Source organism: Grampus griseus (genome assembly GCF_964374135.1).
Source record: "Grampus griseus genome assembly, chromosome: 9".
Taxonomy (NCBI): Eukaryota; Metazoa; Chordata; class Mammalia; order Artiodactyla; family Delphinidae; genus Grampus; species Grampus griseus.
The window spans coordinates 5,345,586-5,365,337 of NC_139003.1; the positions used below are offsets into that span (position 1 = coordinate 5,345,586).

General features: G+C 38.3%; 1 protein-coding gene across 5 annotated transcripts in view; it reads right to left on the reverse strand.

The window, feature by feature from the left end:
- The window catches only part of GALNT11 (polypeptide N-acetylgalactosaminyltransferase 11), a 54,753-nt gene that overhangs the window by 20,103 nt on the left and 14,898 nt on the right, over window positions 1-19,752 (reverse strand). For all 5 annotated transcript variants that reach the window (XR_014297211.1, XM_082661969.1, XM_082661967.1 and 2 more), the window contains exons 2-6: window positions 12,479-12,811; window positions 9,227-9,350; window positions 7,373-7,539; window positions 5,343-5,468; window positions 2,658-2,907 (exon numbers count right to left, since the gene is read on the reverse strand). Coding sequence is in view for 4 of the 5 variants with exons in the window: in XM_082661969.1 (XP_082518095.1) it covers window positions 2,658-2,907; window positions 5,343-5,468; window positions 7,373-7,539; window positions 9,227-9,350; window positions 12,479-12,773 (962 nt within the window). In the remaining variant the exon portion in view is untranslated. The remainder of the gene's footprint in view (window positions 1-2,657; window positions 2,908-5,342; window positions 5,469-7,372; window positions 7,540-9,226; window positions 9,351-12,478; window positions 12,812-19,752) is intronic.

Consider the following 19,752-nt stretch of genomic DNA (forward strand, 5'->3'; position numbering starts at 1 on the left):
AGCCCGTGCACCTAGAGGCCGTGCTCTGCAACAAGAGAAGCCACCGCAATGAGAAGCCCGTGCACCGCAGCGAGGAGTGGCCCCCGCTCGTTGCAGCTAGAGAGAGCCCACGTGCAGCAACAAAGACCCAACGCAGACAAAAAAAAAAAAAGTCAGAACAAGAAACAGATTTTTTTTTTTAAGTATCAAAAGTAACCAATACAGTAACTAAAAACTCATCCTACAACAATAAAGGGAACATGGGAGTGATGTAAATGAGCTAAATCTTCATTTTTCCAACAGAGAGGCCTATAGTTGGTTTTATGTTGGAAAGAGGACTATGCATATCATTTAGAGTTCAGGAAGTAAGAAACGGAAGACCAAAACTAAAAGTGGTTAAAAGAATTTGCCTCTGGGGAGAAGGACTGAGAATGGGGAGGGAGGGTTAGAGCCAGCCACTTCTCATCCTAAGTTGTTCTATACTGTTTGACTTATTACTGTGAATATATGTTTTTGATTAAAAATATTAAAAATTAAACAATGAAAAACAAATACCCATGAAGATGATGAAATAGGCAAAAACTGGCCACTGCCCTGTAACTACGAATGAGAACACATGTAGCAACAGTCCAAGGAACTTTCTCTTGCACTGGCAAAGGGAAGCTGAAAATGGGGTCAGTGCTCCTGTCTGCCTCCAATCACAGTACGTGAAGTCGTGGAGCCCAGAAACATAGAGCGACGGTCCCCAGGTGCAGCCCTGCTCTCCTGAGAGATGTGCTCCAGCATCTAACTCCCACCTGCAAGGCTGGGGAGCAGAGGGTAGAGACCCGCACTGAAAGCCCTGGTAGGAAGAAGGGTTACAAGCACGTGAAGACTAGAAGAAAACTGAGAGCTGGGTGTGCTTTTTTCACGGACTTCACAAAGAACTGCAACAGGTTCTCTCACAAAGCCTGAGAACAGGAGACAACCCCACCCTGCCAGGAGAGCACCTCAGCCACCTGAGCTGGCCCAGCTCTCTATCAGCCTCCCCTCCAAGTCTGGTTTGGATGAAAGGAAGCTGGCAAGTACCCAAAGGCTAGCTGAGGAGCCAATGGCGTTCTAGTCGCCTGAGGTGTGGGGAAAACGTTATCAACTAAAGGTGAAGACAGGCATGCCTATGACTGGGCAGTTTCACTCCTGTAAGCTAGAAGCCATGAGTAAGAATGCTGACAACAGCACTACTTGTAAGGTGGAAAAACGACTGAAAACAACCCAAATGCCCTGCCCACAGTAAACCGGATAAATGTTATGATACATGAGTATAACAGAATATTATACAGCAATAAAAATGAATCAACTATACAATGCAGCACAGAGGCTTTTAAAGCAATACTGACTAAAAGAAGACAGTGATGAGTCCCATGGCTTCCTTTACATGAAGTCCAAGAACAGGGAACTGGACTACATTACATCATTTAGAAATCATACATGGGGGGTACAACTCTCCAGGAGAGCAGGGAAATGATGAGTGGGTCAGGGTAATGACACCTCTAAGGACAAGGGCAGGGGCTGTGACCAGGGAGGGGTATACAGGGGGCATGTGGGTGCTATTTCTTGACTTGGTGGTACTTTCAGTGTTCACACTATAATCATTTATTAAATCGTATGCATGTATACATATATACTTTTTACATATGCTATTTTTTACAGTAAAAAAGTTTTAAAAAGGGACTTCCCTGGTAGTCCAGTGGTTAAGAATCCACCTTCCAGTGCAGGGGATGTGGGTTTGATCCCTGATTGGGGAACTAAGATCCCACATGCCATGGGACAACTAAGCCCGCACACCACAACTACTGAGCCTGCATGCTCTAGAGCCGGTGCACCACAACTAGAGAGCCTGCATGCCTCAACTACTGAGCCCATGTGCTCTAGAGCCTGTGTGCCACAACTAGAGAGCCTGCGTGCTGCAACTACTGAGCCCACATGCTCTGGAGCCCGCACGCCACAACGAAAAGACCCCGCGTGCCGCAACTAAGACCCAATGCAGCCAAATAAATATTTTTTAAAAGCTGTATTAAAAAAAAAAGTTTAAAAGAAAGAGTAGGTCTAAGAACTTTAAAAAGTACAAATACAGACAAACGTCTCTGAAATCTATGAGAAATTTAAAAGAAAACAAAAATAAGGAGAAATAACATATAAGAGATTTATAATATGAGAGAATACGGATGAAAATTGAAAATAATTCACATACAATGACTCAGTAATTGTACGAGTGGGAATCCATCCTAAAATCCTAATTATAGAAAAGGCTTATGTATTAAATGTTCTTCACAGTACCACTCACACTAGCAAAGAACTGAAGATGTGTTAACGACCAATGCAATAACCATGGTATGTGATATAAACAACACAGCACAGGGGGTCCTCCCAGGCTATCCTATGCAACAATTATCCCGGGATATTGTTGACTTCTTCTGCTTTTCTCACTAAGATATAAATCCTTGAGGGCCTGGACAATTTCTTATTCATAAATCTTTCCTTGGGACTTGGCAGAGTACGTAAAATGCGGTAAGCACTCAAAAATTTTTAACGGACAAACAAGTTAAGCCAACACTTTTGCCTCCTGCAAAGAAAAAGGAATTATCTTTGAGTATGTTTCCTCTTTCGGGAATTTTTCACACATACAGGAGAAATCTTACTTTATTGGTGCAGTAGCTCCGTCTGTTCCTCCGAGCTCAGAAAGGGGAACGAGGTCCCATTTGAAGTGCAGCCCCCAGTTGAATCCTCCCCGCACCACAGGGGACGAGCTGTAGGCCAGCGTGTCAGCGCTGATGATGTCGATCACCGGGCACACCACCATTTGCCGGTCCTCCCGGATGGCAGCCAGCAGGGGCTGCAGCCACATCACATTCACCTCACAGTGGCTGTCCAGGAACACCAGGACTTCTCCTGGGGAGGCAAACAATAGGGGCCCTGAGAGCTGCACCACACTCAAGTTAGGTATGGCCACCAGTTCAAGTGCGGATGCATTTACAGGTGTGAAAGGTAACTGCCACCCTTCCAGCCCAAACTATTAAACCGGTACTCAGAAGTCTGTTAGCCAGGAATTCTGTCTGAAGTGCACTGCTATGATTGAAGAACATATGCAAACAATATGCACAACCTGTGAAAAAATTTACATATTCTCCTCAGTAAAAAGATTCAAAATCTCACAGGAACAATTCAGTTCTCTGGACAGCCAGGTATGGAGTGTGGTGCAATGACAGTGGTCAGCTGTGCGTACTTTTAGTACAATTATTGTAATGGAAATATTTATGTTTAGTATGTATTTCCCTGCCTTAGTAAACAGAGATTAGAGAACGTAACTCATTCTCGCTGGTGACACGGACACATGACCCCAGTTATCGATTATGGCTACAACACAGCGATTCTCAGGAGTGAGAGAAGCGTGCAGCCCTCTCATCACGTCAGCAACACAGCTCCCTTCTCCTTGGATTCACCACTTGACTGCCACGCACTCATTTCTTTTTCTTCCATTTCCCACCCTTCCTTTCTAATCCCCCCAGTCTCATCAGCCACGGGATGCTCTTTTCTTCTAGTCAATAAAATTAAAATCGTAAAGGTTTTATCATGCATTTTTAACTCCTCTTGATACATGTGAGGAGTGAGGGTTTCTTTGATAATCCCAAACTTCTTTGATAACTTAATGGTTATTCTGAACAGCTGAGAAACTTAGAATCTCATCATCAGACAGCATTATTATTTTTCCAAACATTTATCCATGAAATGTATTGATACAGATTTTATGTGAATTTCATAAAGCACCGGATGCATCCTATTCCAATTAACAGTAGCAGAAATACCTCCAGCAAGAAAGTCCTCCAGGATGACAGTGACTTAGTCATGTCCTTCAAGGCCTCCTGTGAAGGACTTTATGAGGATGTAAAGAGCATACAGCTCACCAGATGTCATTCAATACAGAAAGGCAGAATGTTCAACCTGTACACTATTCAAGTGAAGTGAGGTCAATTCAATCAAGTTTCCTCTGAGGAGAAAATGTATAATAGCTTTTTTTAATTCGAAAAATGTTACTTTTTCAATTAAAGACAATTTAACTAAATGAAGTAAGATAATAACAGTCACATCGAACCTGAGATTGATTTCCCAAAAACTGGCTTATTTTTTGACAGATCCTAAACTATATTTGAACAAGGACCAACAGATCATAAAGAAAAAAACTACATGACTGGGCTTCCCTGGTGGCGCAGTGGTTGGGAGTCCGCCTGCCGATGCGGGGGACGCGGGTTCGCGCCCCAGTCCAGGAAGATCCCGCATGCTGCGGAGCGGCTAGGCCCGTGGGCCATGGCCGCTGGGCCTGCGTGTCCGGAGCCTGTGCTGCGCAACGGGAGGGGCCGTGGCAGTGGGAGGCCCGCGTACCGCAAAATAAAACCAAAACCAAAAACAAAAACTAAATGACTATTGTTACCTGAAAAACAATAAACTCTCAGTAATAATATACTATAACAGTACGATGTTCTGTGACATAATCTTGCCATTCCCTACAAATACCCCACAATTTTCTATCTCGTGCCTTCAATACGTCAAAATAGACTCTAAAGAAGAAATCTCGCCTTGAACTCAATCTGCATATGACTGCAGACTGGATGGAGGGGAGCTACTTCTCATTTTTTGTTAATTGCTCCTGTTCACTGCAGGTTTAAGAGAAAGGAGGGAAGAAGAAAGATTCTAAAAATGAAGTCACAGCTAAACCCAGCGAATGGGACAGTGGGTGTACAAGGAGGGGTGGTGGCAGGAAGCAGTGCCAACCACTTAAACCCCAGTGACTGGTTATCTTGAGGAGAGCAGTATATGGGAAGGTAGGAGATTTTTTTCACTACTGGGGAACGCCCCCCCAAAGTTCTGGAATTTTAAAATTATCTTGATTATTTTTGCCATATCCAGGCATCACCTGCAGTATTAGATACCTAATATTTTTAAACAAATTCATTTGTTTTAACTGAAATAAATGTATTTTAAAAGGAAAAATTTTTATCAAGATCATAAATGAAAATTAGGATCACCAACCTTCCATAGAGGTAACCGTAAAAAGAAATACATTTGAATCAATATAATGTAACTGAAGAAAAACCAGAAAGGCAGACCACTGAGGACTCCAGAGTTCACCTCCTTGGAGCCTGTGCTTTGGGACAACCGGGTTGGAGTTATGGAAAGGCCTTTCCCAAACTGAACAAGCCTCACCTTTCCTGCTGGCAGTGCCCCCTAAAGACACCATTTTTCAGAGACTGACGCAGGATCAGGAGGGCAGGAGACTCAGAGCCCTCATCACTCAACACCCACCAAGAAAGGCCAGCGGGAAGTTCTACCTGTTGCGTGGGCTGCTCCAATCATTCTTCCTCGAATCAATCCCTCACGTTTTGTATTTCTTATTACTTTAATCTTTCCAGGGAGGTATTTTTGGATGTATTCATCTAGTTCTCCTTTCACATCGTCTGAAAATGAAGAGTCGCACAACTGTTCAAACCACATGAGACATATGCACAGACATTTTGCAGATTCTCTAGAGTCGTGGCTGGCACTTGCGACAACAAATTTTTAGGCAAATATAGAATCTTCTTCTGCTTTATTTTAAAAGAAGATCATAGCTTATCTTGGAAGGAAAAAAATGAGGGTTAAGAGTTGGAACACTAGCCTAAAGGAATAGTTACTTAAGTTATAGACTTATCTGTATTTCCATAGCAACTAACACAACGCTTTGCATAAAGAATGTTTGAAATGAGTATCTTGAGTGAATGAATGTTTGGCTGACTGCATATAAATCATATTTAAAACAAAATGATATGTAAATATCTTTTGTTTCAAAGTGATTTATTAAGTCCTACTCCATTTCAGAATAGTTGAGAAACAACTTCTATTTCCCTACCAAGAATTATATAACAGCAGCAGTAAATACATTCTTTTATTAATTTAGCACCTTCCATGGGCACTAAATATTTTTTAAATTCTAGCTCATTTACCTTTAGATTTCATAATAACTTCAAAGATCATATAAGATAATTAAATAAATAATTCTTTCTATAGTTAGTATATAAACCATTGTAAATGATCATGAATTTTCCCTTTTAGAAAATATACCAACAAAATGAAAAATACAGGTTTACTTAAAAAAAAAATTCAACACCATAAATTCTAGAATTATACTACTTAGCCAATCTTCTACTTGGTCCAGACTCAAATTCTTGGTTTTTTTAATCATTCATTTTTGAAATTCAATTTTTTTCTATTTCTCCTATGAGATTTCAATAGTTACCAGGGTTTGAGAATTTGCACCCACTGGTCTCAGTGTACATTTCCTCATTTTGTATACTTAAGTATACTTGCATACCAATTCTGTTGTTGATATATAAGAGATGCTTAATAAACCCTTGAGTTGTGAAAAAATATGTAATTGACATACAATTTATCAGTGTATCTCTGCAGGTTACTGTAATGAAAATAGCAGAAGGCTTGGAGTTATGTAGACCAGGGGTCTAATTTCAACTCTACCCCTTAACAGCTACAGGATCTTGAGCAAATTACTTAATATTTCCTCCTCTGTAAAATGGGGATACAACCTCTCTCACAAGGTTGAGGACAGCCCTCCATCCTGCTGTGTGTACATGAAATCACTTTTAGGAAGAGTCTATGTTGAATTAAATAAGGGTCTGAAGTATGTACTGAATCATACAATACTGGCCTTCAGAGATCATCTAAGAGCTATCAGAATGCAATCCACCTTATCTAGAGACAGCTGATATAACAGACTGACGAGATAAACGTAAGCCAAAGCATTATGTCTAGTTAAAAAAGCCAATCTCAAAACGTCACATACTGTATGATTCTGTTTATATAACAACCTTGAAGGGGTGATGGAGCAGTGCAGTCTGTACCTTGACAGCAGTGGTGGTTACAGAAATCTACTCATGGGATAAAATGACAAATAACTGTACACACATATTATACCAATGTTAAATTCTGGGTTTTGATACTGTACTATAATGATGTAAGATGTAACCAATGGAGGAAACTGGGTGAAGGGGTACACAGGACCTCTTCGTAACTTACTGTCTATCTATAGTTATTTCAAAATAAAAATACTCTTTTAAAAAGGTAAGCCAAGGGAAAAATTTCAAGGGCCAAATTTCGGTAGCACAGTTTGAAAACAGATTACAAAGACAGTGCAGTTTCTTTGAAATTACCCTATAATCAGGCATTTAATTGTGGTTGGCTCTGTTGCAATTGCGTGCATGAGGGTCCTCCTATCCACTAAATACTGAACGGTCAGCTCTGCTGATGTGGTCAGCACGACAGTGAACAACTGCATAGATCCCACATTGCCAATTACAATAGTCCTTACCGAAGTCACTGTCATCATCCACGAGGATAATTTCGTGAAGAAGCCGGGCTGGCGTGCGGTCTAGGACGCTGTGCACGGTCCGGAGCAAGGCAGAAAAGGCTTCGTTGTAGAAACAAATAACAACACTAGCGACTGGTAGATCCGTCGGGTAAGACCTGTCTTTACATCTGTGAAGACAAATATGGGAAAATTCTGACATTTTAAAAGCTCAAATGTTTTAGGTTATTATTCACTAAACATTAACTGTCCCCTTGTTCGGCCTCTTCCTTACATTATTAACAAGTTTTTAAAAAGCATTTAAGATAACGTGTTTTCTTTTTTTTTTAATATCTTTATTGGAGTATAATTGCTTTACAATGGTGTGCTAGTTTCTGCTTTATAACAAAGTGAATCAGTTATACATATACATATGTTCCCATATCTCCTCCCTCTTGCGTCTCCTTCCCTCCCACCCTCCCTATCCCACCCGGTCACAAAGCACCGAGCTGATCTCCCTGTGCTATGCGGCTGCTTCCCACTAGCTATCTATTTTACGTTTGGTAGTGTATATATGTCCATGCCACTCTCTCGCTTTGTCACAGCTTACCCTTCCCCCTCCCCATCACAATGTGTTTTCTTATTCAAGAGTTTTACATTTGTTAATGATTTCTCCCTCCAGTACCTGCAACTCCGCTTATTTTTAGGTCGTTTTAAAAACTTGAATTTTTTTTTCTTTTTTGGTACATAAAAATGTTTTTACTAAAATCACTGCGAGTTTTTAATGCAGTACTCATGAGCTGATGTTCAGTTTCTTCTCCTCAAAGAGGTTTCAAAAGGAAATAATGGAAATGTGAAATTCTGTATTTGAAAATTTTATTTTTTGCCCAATAATAGAAAAAGATTTGAGTAAACTATGATATATATCAGGATAATGGAAGAGCTTCCATGTAAGCAACTATTTGATAAAAAGGATTAAGTGGCTTTAAGCAGCCACAAGAAAAAACCCCACTAACTTAAACAATAAAATCTGGTATTCCATGCTCTTTCGCATGGCATACAAAGCCTTCCAACGTCTGGGCCCTGCCCACCTCCAGTTTCTTGCCATTCCTCCACTACAGGCAAAGTGAACTGTTTCAGTCCCTTTGACAAATAGTATAATTTTATGCCTCGATCTGTTCCCTATATAGGGGAAAACCTTCCCTTACATCACTGCTCAGTCATCACCCTCTATGAAGCCTTCCCTGGTCATTCTGGTTTGGAGGACCCCATTTCACCAACTCCTATCACAGCCCTCATTCTTGTGTAACTGCAATTACTCACTTCTTTATCTACCTCCCCTGCTAGACTCTAAGCCCTGTGAACCAAGAGACTATGTCTTATTTTGTTTATTTCCAGGGCCTAATAGAGAGTCCAGCAAACACAAAATGTGCTGAAACAGATCTGTGGAATGAATGACTGACTGACCATATGAATGAAAAGCCTTTGAAGAAACAAAAATAATGAAAACAGAAAAGTGAGATGATGAGTAGAATTCTTCACTGATATTAATTCCTTTTCGCCATGAATCCAATAAACAAACATTTAAAATAAACTTATGCTTGGAAGGTTATTTAATTATATGCAGGTAGCACCTCCCTCCTTTTTCCCACGATTTTAAATTTCAAAAGAAACACAGCAAGCTCTAGAACTTTGTCAGTACAATCTCAGACCATGTGGCTTCAAGCATAGTATGAGTGGAAATCTGTCTTAGGTTTTCTAGTATCCTGAATAATAGGCCTAATTGCAAAATATTAACACCACCCCCATGGCTTATTATGCTGGCACTAAAAACACTGTGTTATTAGAGTGATTAGCAGAAACCAATAAGGAACATACGCTGCATTCCTTGTATCTGGCACATCTCTATGGTAGCCCAAGCGGTTACTAATAAGCATATTGAAGGCATGTTTCTGATACCCCAAGTCTCTCAACTCCTGATCACGTTCATTAAAAATCATACCTGCAAAAGAGTGACGTCACAGTCAGTACATTAAATCTGGAAAGGAATGCTACAGTTACTGTTATATTATGATCTTAACTTCTTATAACCAGGTAATAGCCATGTTTCTCAAATCTAGTTTGTCTCCATTTTCAAAAAAGTAAATTGAGGTTTAAGGTCAAATTTTTATCAGTTTAGCTCAAAAAGCAAGTGTACCTTAACCATAAATGACACCTGCTCACTAGCCATAATCTTAAGAATATTTTCAAGAGAAAAACTTACCTATGACCAAGAAAAAAAGAGACTTAATGATGATTTTTCCATAAAAGCAATAGATTATAGAAACCCATATGGACCTCAACAGGCCCCAATTAATGCAAGGTTGTTTTTGGTTTTGTTAATTTTTGTCTAAAAAAAAAAATTTTTTTTTTTTTTAAACAGCAAGTTTTTATATGAACTCCTCCCCTAAAAAAATTATACTACTGATAAACCTTTCTATAAAGTCTCTGGTCAGGAAAGTCCTCCACAGATCTAATCAAGATCATTATAATTTAACATCTTTGCTCTAATATTGCCAGAAATCTCACCTTCACCAAGAACAATAAAGCCTCCTCTTGCTTTCTCTTTCCCACATAAAACCTTTAGCCTCTCCTCACAGAATGACTCCCTTGTAACAGCATTTCTGAAAATCTGGTCATGGAAAACTAATTCCACTGGACATTAATAGACGTTAAAAAGAAAAAAAAGATTTCACAGTCAAATAATTCAGGAAAAGATTGGATTTTAAAAGTCAAGTAAGGGAATTCCCTGGTGGTCCAGTGGTTAGGGCTCAGCACTTTCACTGCCGGGGGCCCAGGTTCGAGTTGAGCAGGTTTCTTTTTTTTTTTTTAAAGAATATTGTTTTATGGATTCCCAGATGTGAGGGGATGAAATACAGAATGCAGTGCTTCCCCAATTATCTTATTTATCCCTATGATTTCTTCTTAGGGTTTTACAGTCTTTGATCCATTCTGAGTTAATTTAATATGACATGAGGTAAGGGTTCAACTTCATTCCTTTGCATGGGGGTATCTATCTGTCCCCGCACCACTGGTTGAAAAGACCATTCTTCCCACATTAACTGCTCTTGGCACCCTTTCTGAAAATCAACTGACCACAGACGTTACTTGTTCTCAGGTATTACTGACCATAGATGCTACTTGACCACAGATGTCACAGAGTGTATTTTCAGACTCTTAGTCTATCCTTTGATCTACTGATGCATATCTATTCTTATGCAGTATCACACTGTCAGGACGTTTTGAAATAGAGAAGTGTGTGTTCTCCAGCTTTGTTCTTGCTCAAGACTGTTCCGGCTATTCAGAGCCCCTTGCAAGTCCTTATCAATTGTAGAATCAGATTTTCCATCTTTTCAACAAAGGCCATTGGGATTTTGATAAGATTTACATTCAATCTGTGGGTTGCTTTGGGTGGTACTGACATCTTAACAGTATTTAGCATTCCATCCATGAACCTCTTTCCATTTATTTAGGTCTATTTTTATTTCTTTCAATAGTGCTGTGTAGTTTTCAGTGTACAAATCTTAGACCTCCTTGGCTATATTATTCTTAAGTACTTTATTCTTTCTGATTCCATTGTAGATGGGATTGTTCCCTTAATTTTACTTTTGGACTGTTTATTGCTAGTGTCCAGAAATACAACTGGTTTTGGTGTGTTGATCTTGTACCCTGTAACTTTGCTGAATTCATTTATTCGCTATATTTTTTGTGATCTTTAATAAAGAATTTAGTTTTTCAGGTAGGTAATTTGGGTTTGTCACTTCAAATATCTACAATTCTCTCACTACTTCTTTCACAGGCAAACAAAGTCCATTCAAAATGGTAAACCCAGGGCTTCCCTGGTGGCGCAGTGGTTGAGAGTCCGCCTGCCAATGCAGGGGACACGGGTTCGTGCCCTGGTCCGGGAAGATCCCACATGCCGCGGAGTGGCTGGGCCCGTGAGCCATGGCCGCTGAGCCTGTGCGTCCGGGGCCTGTGCTCCGCAACGGGAGAGGCCACAACAGTGAGAGGCCCGCGTACCACAAAAAAAAAAAAAAAAAGGTAAACCCAATGTTACTTCTTTATAAAAGTTTTACAAAAATTACTATAAACAAAAAAACTAGAAATTTTCCCATTAATGCTTTTAAAATGTCCAAATGGCTGTTTGAAAAAGATTAGAAGGTATATTTTATGAAAACTAAAGTAAGTATTAGCCTCCATTTCCTCATATAATTTTAAATATGTTCAACCTCCTGTATTAGGAAGTGATTAAATCCTAGGAACTGATTTTATTCTTTGAAACTATGAAGTGAAAAAAAATCTGTTTTAACATTTCCTTTATATTCTGTGGATCTTTCAATCTCTCAGAATCTCTTACTATATGCTTTTACTCTTAAATTACTTATTATTTGATGTGTCAATGAAGATCAAAGTTCTTTTTTAAGTTTTAAAGACAAAGTTTTAAAGGGCTCATTTACCCCTTAAAATAAAATTTGCTGAAACCAGGACTCTAAAATTACAGTATTCAGTCTTGCTTCCAAATTCAACAGAATATAATTTCTGAAGAATAAAAAAGTTTCTATTTTATAAACTCCTGTATTTAATAAATATATTCCGGCACCTGAATAATTCTTATAAGTAGAAATCTTATTAGATATAAGTAATCTCAACTTATTTCCAAACTCAAAGGTTTATGTTCTGTTTTAATTAACTCTGCCTTTCAAAATATGTTAAATACAGTCACTTTTGAACCATTACTTTCCCTTATTAAATAATGCTAGCAATTATAATCCTTCCCCATAGGTTCCATTTTCTCTCTAGCCACTTAATTTTTCATTCTTTCTTTTCTTTTCTTTTTTTCCTATTCTGGACCTCATTAGCTTCTCCCAAGTCCTCATAAAATATTGACGTCAGAACTGGACAAAACAGAATATAACTCCCTACTGAGTCTGCAAAAATCATACGACCTCAGCTAGTTCATGAATGAAATAAATCAGTGCAGAAAAAATGTCACATTTCTAATTCTCTGAACAATACATGATTTAAAGAACAGTTAAACTTCCAATGAGAAAATACTTTGACATACTGCTAGCAAAAATCAAATACACTTACCCAGTTCAGAAGAGAATTTCATGTTGCCTCTTTCTGGATCTTCAATATGATTCTCTATCAGATCATCAATTTTGTTTGCTTTGAACTGTGATTCTAACACTTGACTTGGACCTCGAGTGAAACGGGGATAAAATTTTTTGGGGAATGGTCCATGGGGCCCAGACCCCTTGATGGGCACATTCTTAAGTGGCTGAGTCACTTCACTGAAGTTGAAATAAACAAAAAGCAAAACTGTCCAGGCTGCAGATGTAAAAAGGCATCCATAACAGAAATATCGAACTGTGACACTTCCCATTATAGACCTAGCATAGCTGAAGGCCCATTTTCAGTTTCCTAAAAGAGAAAGATAAATATGTTAGACACAACAAGACACTTCTAAATCAACTACCAAGTTTATGTTCAGTTTTCCAACCTACCAAATAGCACTTCTAAACAATTTACTTAGGACCCCTATGCATACCATTAACCAACAGCCAAATATAAGAAGATATATATATGGATAGCACTGAATAAAAAAATAAAGGGATTCAACAATTAAAACCACAAGCCAACGTGTTAGTACTCAGAAAACTAACGGCAGCAAGATAGCTGACTTACTCATTTGCCCATGTTAATGGATACTTCTTCACCTTTGTTCTGAATTGCTTTCAGTATGCTAATTTTTTTTCAGGTTCTAACTTTTCATAAGGAAAATACAAGTACTACATGCATCATGATAGTATATCTAAGGTCCCTTCTAATTGTAAAATTATAAGACTAAATCTTTTAATCCAAGGATATTAAAATCTGTTATTAAAAATAAGCAACTTGAAAAAATAGATTCACTTTCCAAAGACTAAACCTGCCCTAACGTCCACTCTAGATTCAACAGTTACATTTCAAATTTATAACTGAAAGAGTTCAAATAATTATATTTTCCCTCTCCTTATGATGTCTTATAAACAATATGGCATCGAACAGCAGTTTTTTCCTAAGCTTTCTGATAATATCTGGTCTTCATGAAGGCCTCACACGACCTCCTGAGGAATTCTTTGTAAAGAGCCCAATGCACATATAAAATAGTTTCACTGAACACGAGGGCAGAGAAACCCTATTTAAGTAATGTATATACAGAAAAAATCTACAAAGCAATACTACTTATCCATTACTTCTTATTTCTATAGTATGAAATAATTTAAAAAATAATATTATCATGCCTCCCAAATCAGGACAAAGCAAATCAACATCAGTAAGCTCCAATTCAAAAATTAAGCTGTTTTGGGCTTCCCTGGTGGCACAGTGGTTAAGAATCTGCCTGCCAATGCAGGGGACATGGGTTTGAGCCCTGGTCCGGGAAAATCCCACATGCTGCGGAGCAACTAAGCCCGTGCGCCACAACTACTGAGCCTGTGCTCTAGAGCCCGTGAGCCACAACTACTAAAGCCCGTGTGCCTAAAACCCGTGTTCTGCAACAAAGAGAAGCCACCGCAATGAGAAGCCCAGGTACCACAATGAAGAGTAGCCCCCGCTCGCCGCAACTAGAGAAAGCCTGCGTGCAGCAACAAAGACCCAACGCAGCCAAAATAAACAAACAAAATTAATAACAACAAAATAAAAGTTAAAAAAAAATTAAGCTGTTTTGTTTGTACAGTTATGCTGTAAGCCCAGAAGGCAGTAAATAGCTCAATTTCTTAACGATCTGCCAACCAAGAACTATTATATATTTCACTACCTGTCAATTCAAAAGCTCAAAAAAGAAAGAAAACACCACCACCACCATCCAAACAAACAAAAACTCCCACTACAGTAATACCAAAGGGAAATGACTACAGTACAAAAGGAAAGTCAGGTAACAATGAAAGTACTGTCATGTCAGCTGTTAGCACTTTTAAAATTAAAGACAGGCACAGAAAAAGAACTTTATTTGGAAGTAGAAGAAAATGTTGAATGGAGGATTCAAAACAAATGAAAAATCAAAAGTTGCAACTTTGCAATAGAAATGTTGCAGAAATACAGACTAGAAACATTTAGGTGAAACATTAGATTTCAACTAAAACAGGCATTATAACTTCCTAAAATATTTGCTTGGGGGTAGGAAAAAAGCAAACAACCAACATCGAAAACAAAAGCACTAATTCCTCAAAAGGCCATGAAATTCTTTAGTTCAAGACTAACTGCACAGGCTGCACTGATGCCATAAAGAACTGTGCATCTGAGGAGCCAATCGCTTCTTCAACTATCTAAGAAGATTTATATTTAGATTGTTTTCCTCAAATCACTCCAGGCCTTCCCACTTCAACCTGGCCTCCTTGACCCTGAACGCAGAATGGACCAAGAGAGAAAGTCAGCCAATCCCTTCTCCAATCACAAGAAGCCAGACGATGCTATTCAAGGGCTATTCCATCAAGCGGCTCTGGAAGACAGGTGGACACTGACATTTCGTTCACATCCTTCTTCTTTATCCCAAATCCCACCACCATGTTGGGTGATGTCCAGAATCCTTCAAAACCCTAGTTTCCAAATGTCTTGATTCATGTCCCTCCTACAACCTTCACCCACATTCTACTTAAGGGACCCTGCCCCTACTCTTGATTTTATCATCATCCACAACTGATCGACGAACCTCTTAAATATTAAATGAAAACCTCACTCTCTGAGCACAGTCCTGACTCCCCAGCTGTGTTGTTCTTACCCACACTAGCATCTGTCCCCTGGTATCTGCCTGGTTGGCTTCCAGAGCCCCCGTGTATACCAAAACCCACAGACGCTCAAGTCCCTTACTGGCCCTCTTTATCCACGGGTTTCACACCCAGGGATTCAACCAACCACAGATGGCAATTTCTGTCCGCGGTTGGTTGAATCCACAGATTCAAAACCTGTGAAATACGGAGGGCAAACTGTATTATTTATTGAAAAAACTCCACGTATAAGTGGACCCAAGCACTTTAAACCCCTGTTGTTCAAGGGTCACCTGCACTACTATTATTAGTTACTCTTCAATATCACTGCAGGCACTCAACCTTTCCCTTCTCTCAAAGCTTATACTTTGTTTCTGTCCCCAGCCACATATCCCTTAAGGACTTTACTTCCTTCCCTACCCAGTTTTGAACACGATGTTGGATAATATTAGAAAGTGGTAAGTGCTAAGGAGAAAAAATAAAGCAGGGAAGAGTGATATGAAGTAGAAAAGGGTATGTGAAATTTTAGGTAGATGGTTAGGGAAGGCCTTACCGAGAAGGTGATATTTAGACAAGGCCTGAAGGAAATAAAGTAGTGAGTACTGCAAATACCTGGGGAAGAGCTGCAGAGCAAAAGCAAATGCCCTCAAGAACTGGGGTCAGTTTGCATCCTATAGACCACATGCCGTGATCACAAGACACCTAAGCTGAAAACCAATCAATGACAAAAGATAACCAGAAAACTCAAAAAACGTCTAAATGGAAATTAGAAGCTATTTAGAACTAAATAGTTGAAAATGCTACTTTTTGAAACCTGTGAGATACAGCAAAAGCTAAATTTATAGCCTGGGATGCTAATGTTAGAAAATACAGACCACAAACAATGAATTCAGAAAAACGGAATAAGCCCAACAAAAGTAAAAGAAGGAAACAAAAACAGTTACATCAGGAATTAACAGGAAATGAAAATGAGACAAGGTAATAACAAAGCCAAAAGTTGGTTCTTTAAAAGATCAATAAAATTAACAAAGCACTGGCAATACTAATCAAGAAAAAAAGAGAGGAAAAAAAAGATAAAGAGAAAGCAGGAATAAATAATACCAAAAATGAAAAAGAGAGCATAAATATAGATGTGGATTAAAAATAAAAGCATTGTTCATAAATTTAAGTGGAATGGATAAATTCCTAGAAAAATGTAAATGCATAACTAAGACTGGAAAATCAGGAAACTGGGATGGCTGTACTAGTCCTTTTGAATATTAAACCATTTCTAGATAAAAAATTTCTAGACAGTTTTACAAGTGAGTTCTATCAGACATTTGAGGAACAGATGAATAGTCTCATACGACTGCCTCCAAAGAACAGAAAAAGAGGAAATGTGCTCTTGTCTCACTTTCTGAGGCTATTATCATCCTGGTAACAAAACAGGGACAGTATGAGGAAGGAATATTAAAGACAATCTCTGACAGATTATGAAAATCTTAAAGAGAACACTAAAACTGAAACAAATAATGTTTTAAAAAATGAATACATATGAACAAGTTATATTTACTTCAGGAATACCAGGCTGGTTCAATATTTGAAAACCTATTATTATCTACCTTAAAAAAAATTAAAGGAAAAAATGCATATGATTTGGTCAGTGGAGGTTATAAAGAGCTTATTAAAATTCAACACTTAATTCTTAGCAACTAGGAATAGGGAAATCCTTAATCTGACCAAGAGCATCTCTAAATATCTTACAGCAAAAATGATACTCAACGGTGAAATGATGAAGTCATTTTCTTTAAAAACAGGGACAAGATTAGGATGCCCACCATAAATATAATATTGAAGGCAACAGTTCCAAAATACAGGAGTCCCTAGAGTGTTTATTACAAATGCAGATTCCCGGGGCTCTGTGCCAGATGCACTAAACAAGAATTTGCGGAGGTAGCACTAAGCGGTCTACAGCTTTAACAAGCTTCCACAGTTAATAGGTTACCTGTGACGCAGAGACAGATTGGGAACCAAACAACAGATAATGAAAAGACAAGATTAAGTTCTAATCCCATTCTGTCACATACTGGCTATGCAACTTTGGAAAAATTACCAAATTTTCTTAGCCTCATTTTCATCAACTGTATTCCAAGTTAACAATACTGTCTATCTTACTAGATACTTAGAATTAAATGAAATACTTAGAATTATGTAAGATAATATTTGTAAAGCATCAGGCACAATGGTTAGCACACAAACACTGATTTGCACGGGACCAAGATAATCTCCATAAAAACTGTGGCTACCTTTTGTGGCTGCTTCTTTGCTCACTGTACTCCCTTCACTTAGCATAGTGCCACAATAAATGGCACATAGAAGATGCTGGAAAATATCTACAGAATGAAAGAATATAGGACAAATTCAACACATGTTAACTTTTTCCTCCTCATTAGGTCTAAATTTAAAATATAATATTAAACGTATTTGTGACCATCTGTTCCTTACAATGACCTACAAGTCCCTAATAGTCTGACTATATCTCCGACTACTTCCCTCCTCATTTATTTCATCCTAGAAACTGGTCTCCTTATACGTCGCTAAATGTATTAGGGATTATGCGTTGGTTCTTCCCTCTGCCTAGAATACTTTTCACCCCAGCTAAGTTCACCTCTATTGAATCTTTACTCAAATATTACCTTCTCAACAAAGTTCCATCTAGACTACCATATTTAAAACTGCAACTCAACTGCCAAACACCAGCACTTCCCATCTTCCCTACTCCATGCAGCTTACCACCTTCTTACATACTACATTAACTCCTTGTTCATTACATTTATTATTTATTATCTATCTCCCCCCGCTAGAATGTAGGCTTCATCAGAGCAAGTTTTTTGTCTGTTTTATTTCCTACAGTATCCCCTGAACTTATAACAAAATCTGGCACATAGTAAACATTTAATAAATATTTATTGAAATTAAAGAAAAGATTACTGTAATATGGTTATCAATATGCTTGTAAAATACGGGATTTCAAAACAAATGTTTACTATCCTGTTTGAGCCAAGCAATACCTTAATGCTACACGTGGAGATCATGACTACTTTATGTCAACAACAGTATGACAACTGGGCAGGACAATAGCCATAATTATTATTAGAAAAGGTACAAAAAACAACAGGCTCTCACTGTCCAATTTCACAAATTAAATAAAGCTCTTTGTGATAAAACAGGAGGCTACTTTCTATTTTGTTCACTGCATGATGTTAGGCTACCTCTTGGCTGCCAGCACTTATGGGCAAAATGAAAAAGTTTTATCCTGAAGACCTCACCCATAAGATTTGGCCAACTCTGTCCAGATTCTTCACAGAACACCCCCAGCTCATCCTCTCCACAACAGCTCAACATCAAGAGTCCTTGTCCTGAACTGTAAAATGTATTAACTTTCAACAATTCTATCAGGTAAAAATTATTATTTTTTTCAAGCCATATTATGGTAATTTTTTTAGAGAAATTGTTTTATGTAGTGAATCATTATACTAAATTAAGGAACCTATAAAAATGAGAGGAATTTACAAAATCAGGTCATTTTTTAAATATAATTAATCATAAATCTTCAGAAGCAAAAGACTTCAGAAGTCCTTTAGACACAGGTCAAGAAATTAACAACCAAATATAAAAAAAGTGGAAACCAATCAGATGCCTGTTATATAATAAAGTAACAGGTCCCTAACTGCTTAAGAAATTAAAACATCCAAACAAAAATCAAAAGGCTGAAAATTTAATCTAATCTATGCTAACAAATAATGAATCCAGCATCTACACAATAAAGTCTTTTTGCTTCGTACTGTTTGCCATTCTTTCTATATACCCATGGCTTCAACATCCAAGACATGAAAACCTTTAAAAGGAGGGTCAAAGCAAATATTTAAGGTTAGTTAATACAAAACAACTAGTAACCAAACACTTTCAATCATAAACTTAAATAGTTAATAAAGCGAAAACTTCAGCAGTTAGATATCAATGTAATATATTTTTTAAAACTCAAATGAATAAAAGACTAACCACCTGTTTACAGGAATTTGCAGTGAGACAAGATGGTATGGTTTCATGTTTTCTCTAGCCATGGTCTGGGAGCTGCTCAGGAACAGGTGCCTTGTAAGCTAAGAGTCAGGGTTTTGCCAGGGAGGTCCAGGAGAAGAAGAATGCGGAAAGGTATATGCAATGTGCTGATTAGAATGACAAACCACAGATTTAAGCCAGACAAGGAGAAATGAGAGGATAAGGAAGAATGAAGCAGGATGAAAAAATGTGGATGGGCCAATGATCAGAGATTCCGGTGTGGCTGAATGATTGCTGGAGTTATGTTACCAAAGAGAGTGACCTGGAAAGACTGAATGTTGTGGTTGGAAAATGAGACGCCAAAATGAGACCTCTCAGATTCTGGAGAGGTACAGTTAACGACAGAAGAATCCTTTCCAGATACGCGGACTGGAGATATACCAATGAACAATTTGCCTATAGTACAAGCATTGTTATACTTACTATAAGCAAACCCCCTTAAGGACAGGATCATTCCCATCTTTCCAAACCCATTATGTTTAGCACAGTATCTAGTGTTAACAATTAACAAATAACTAT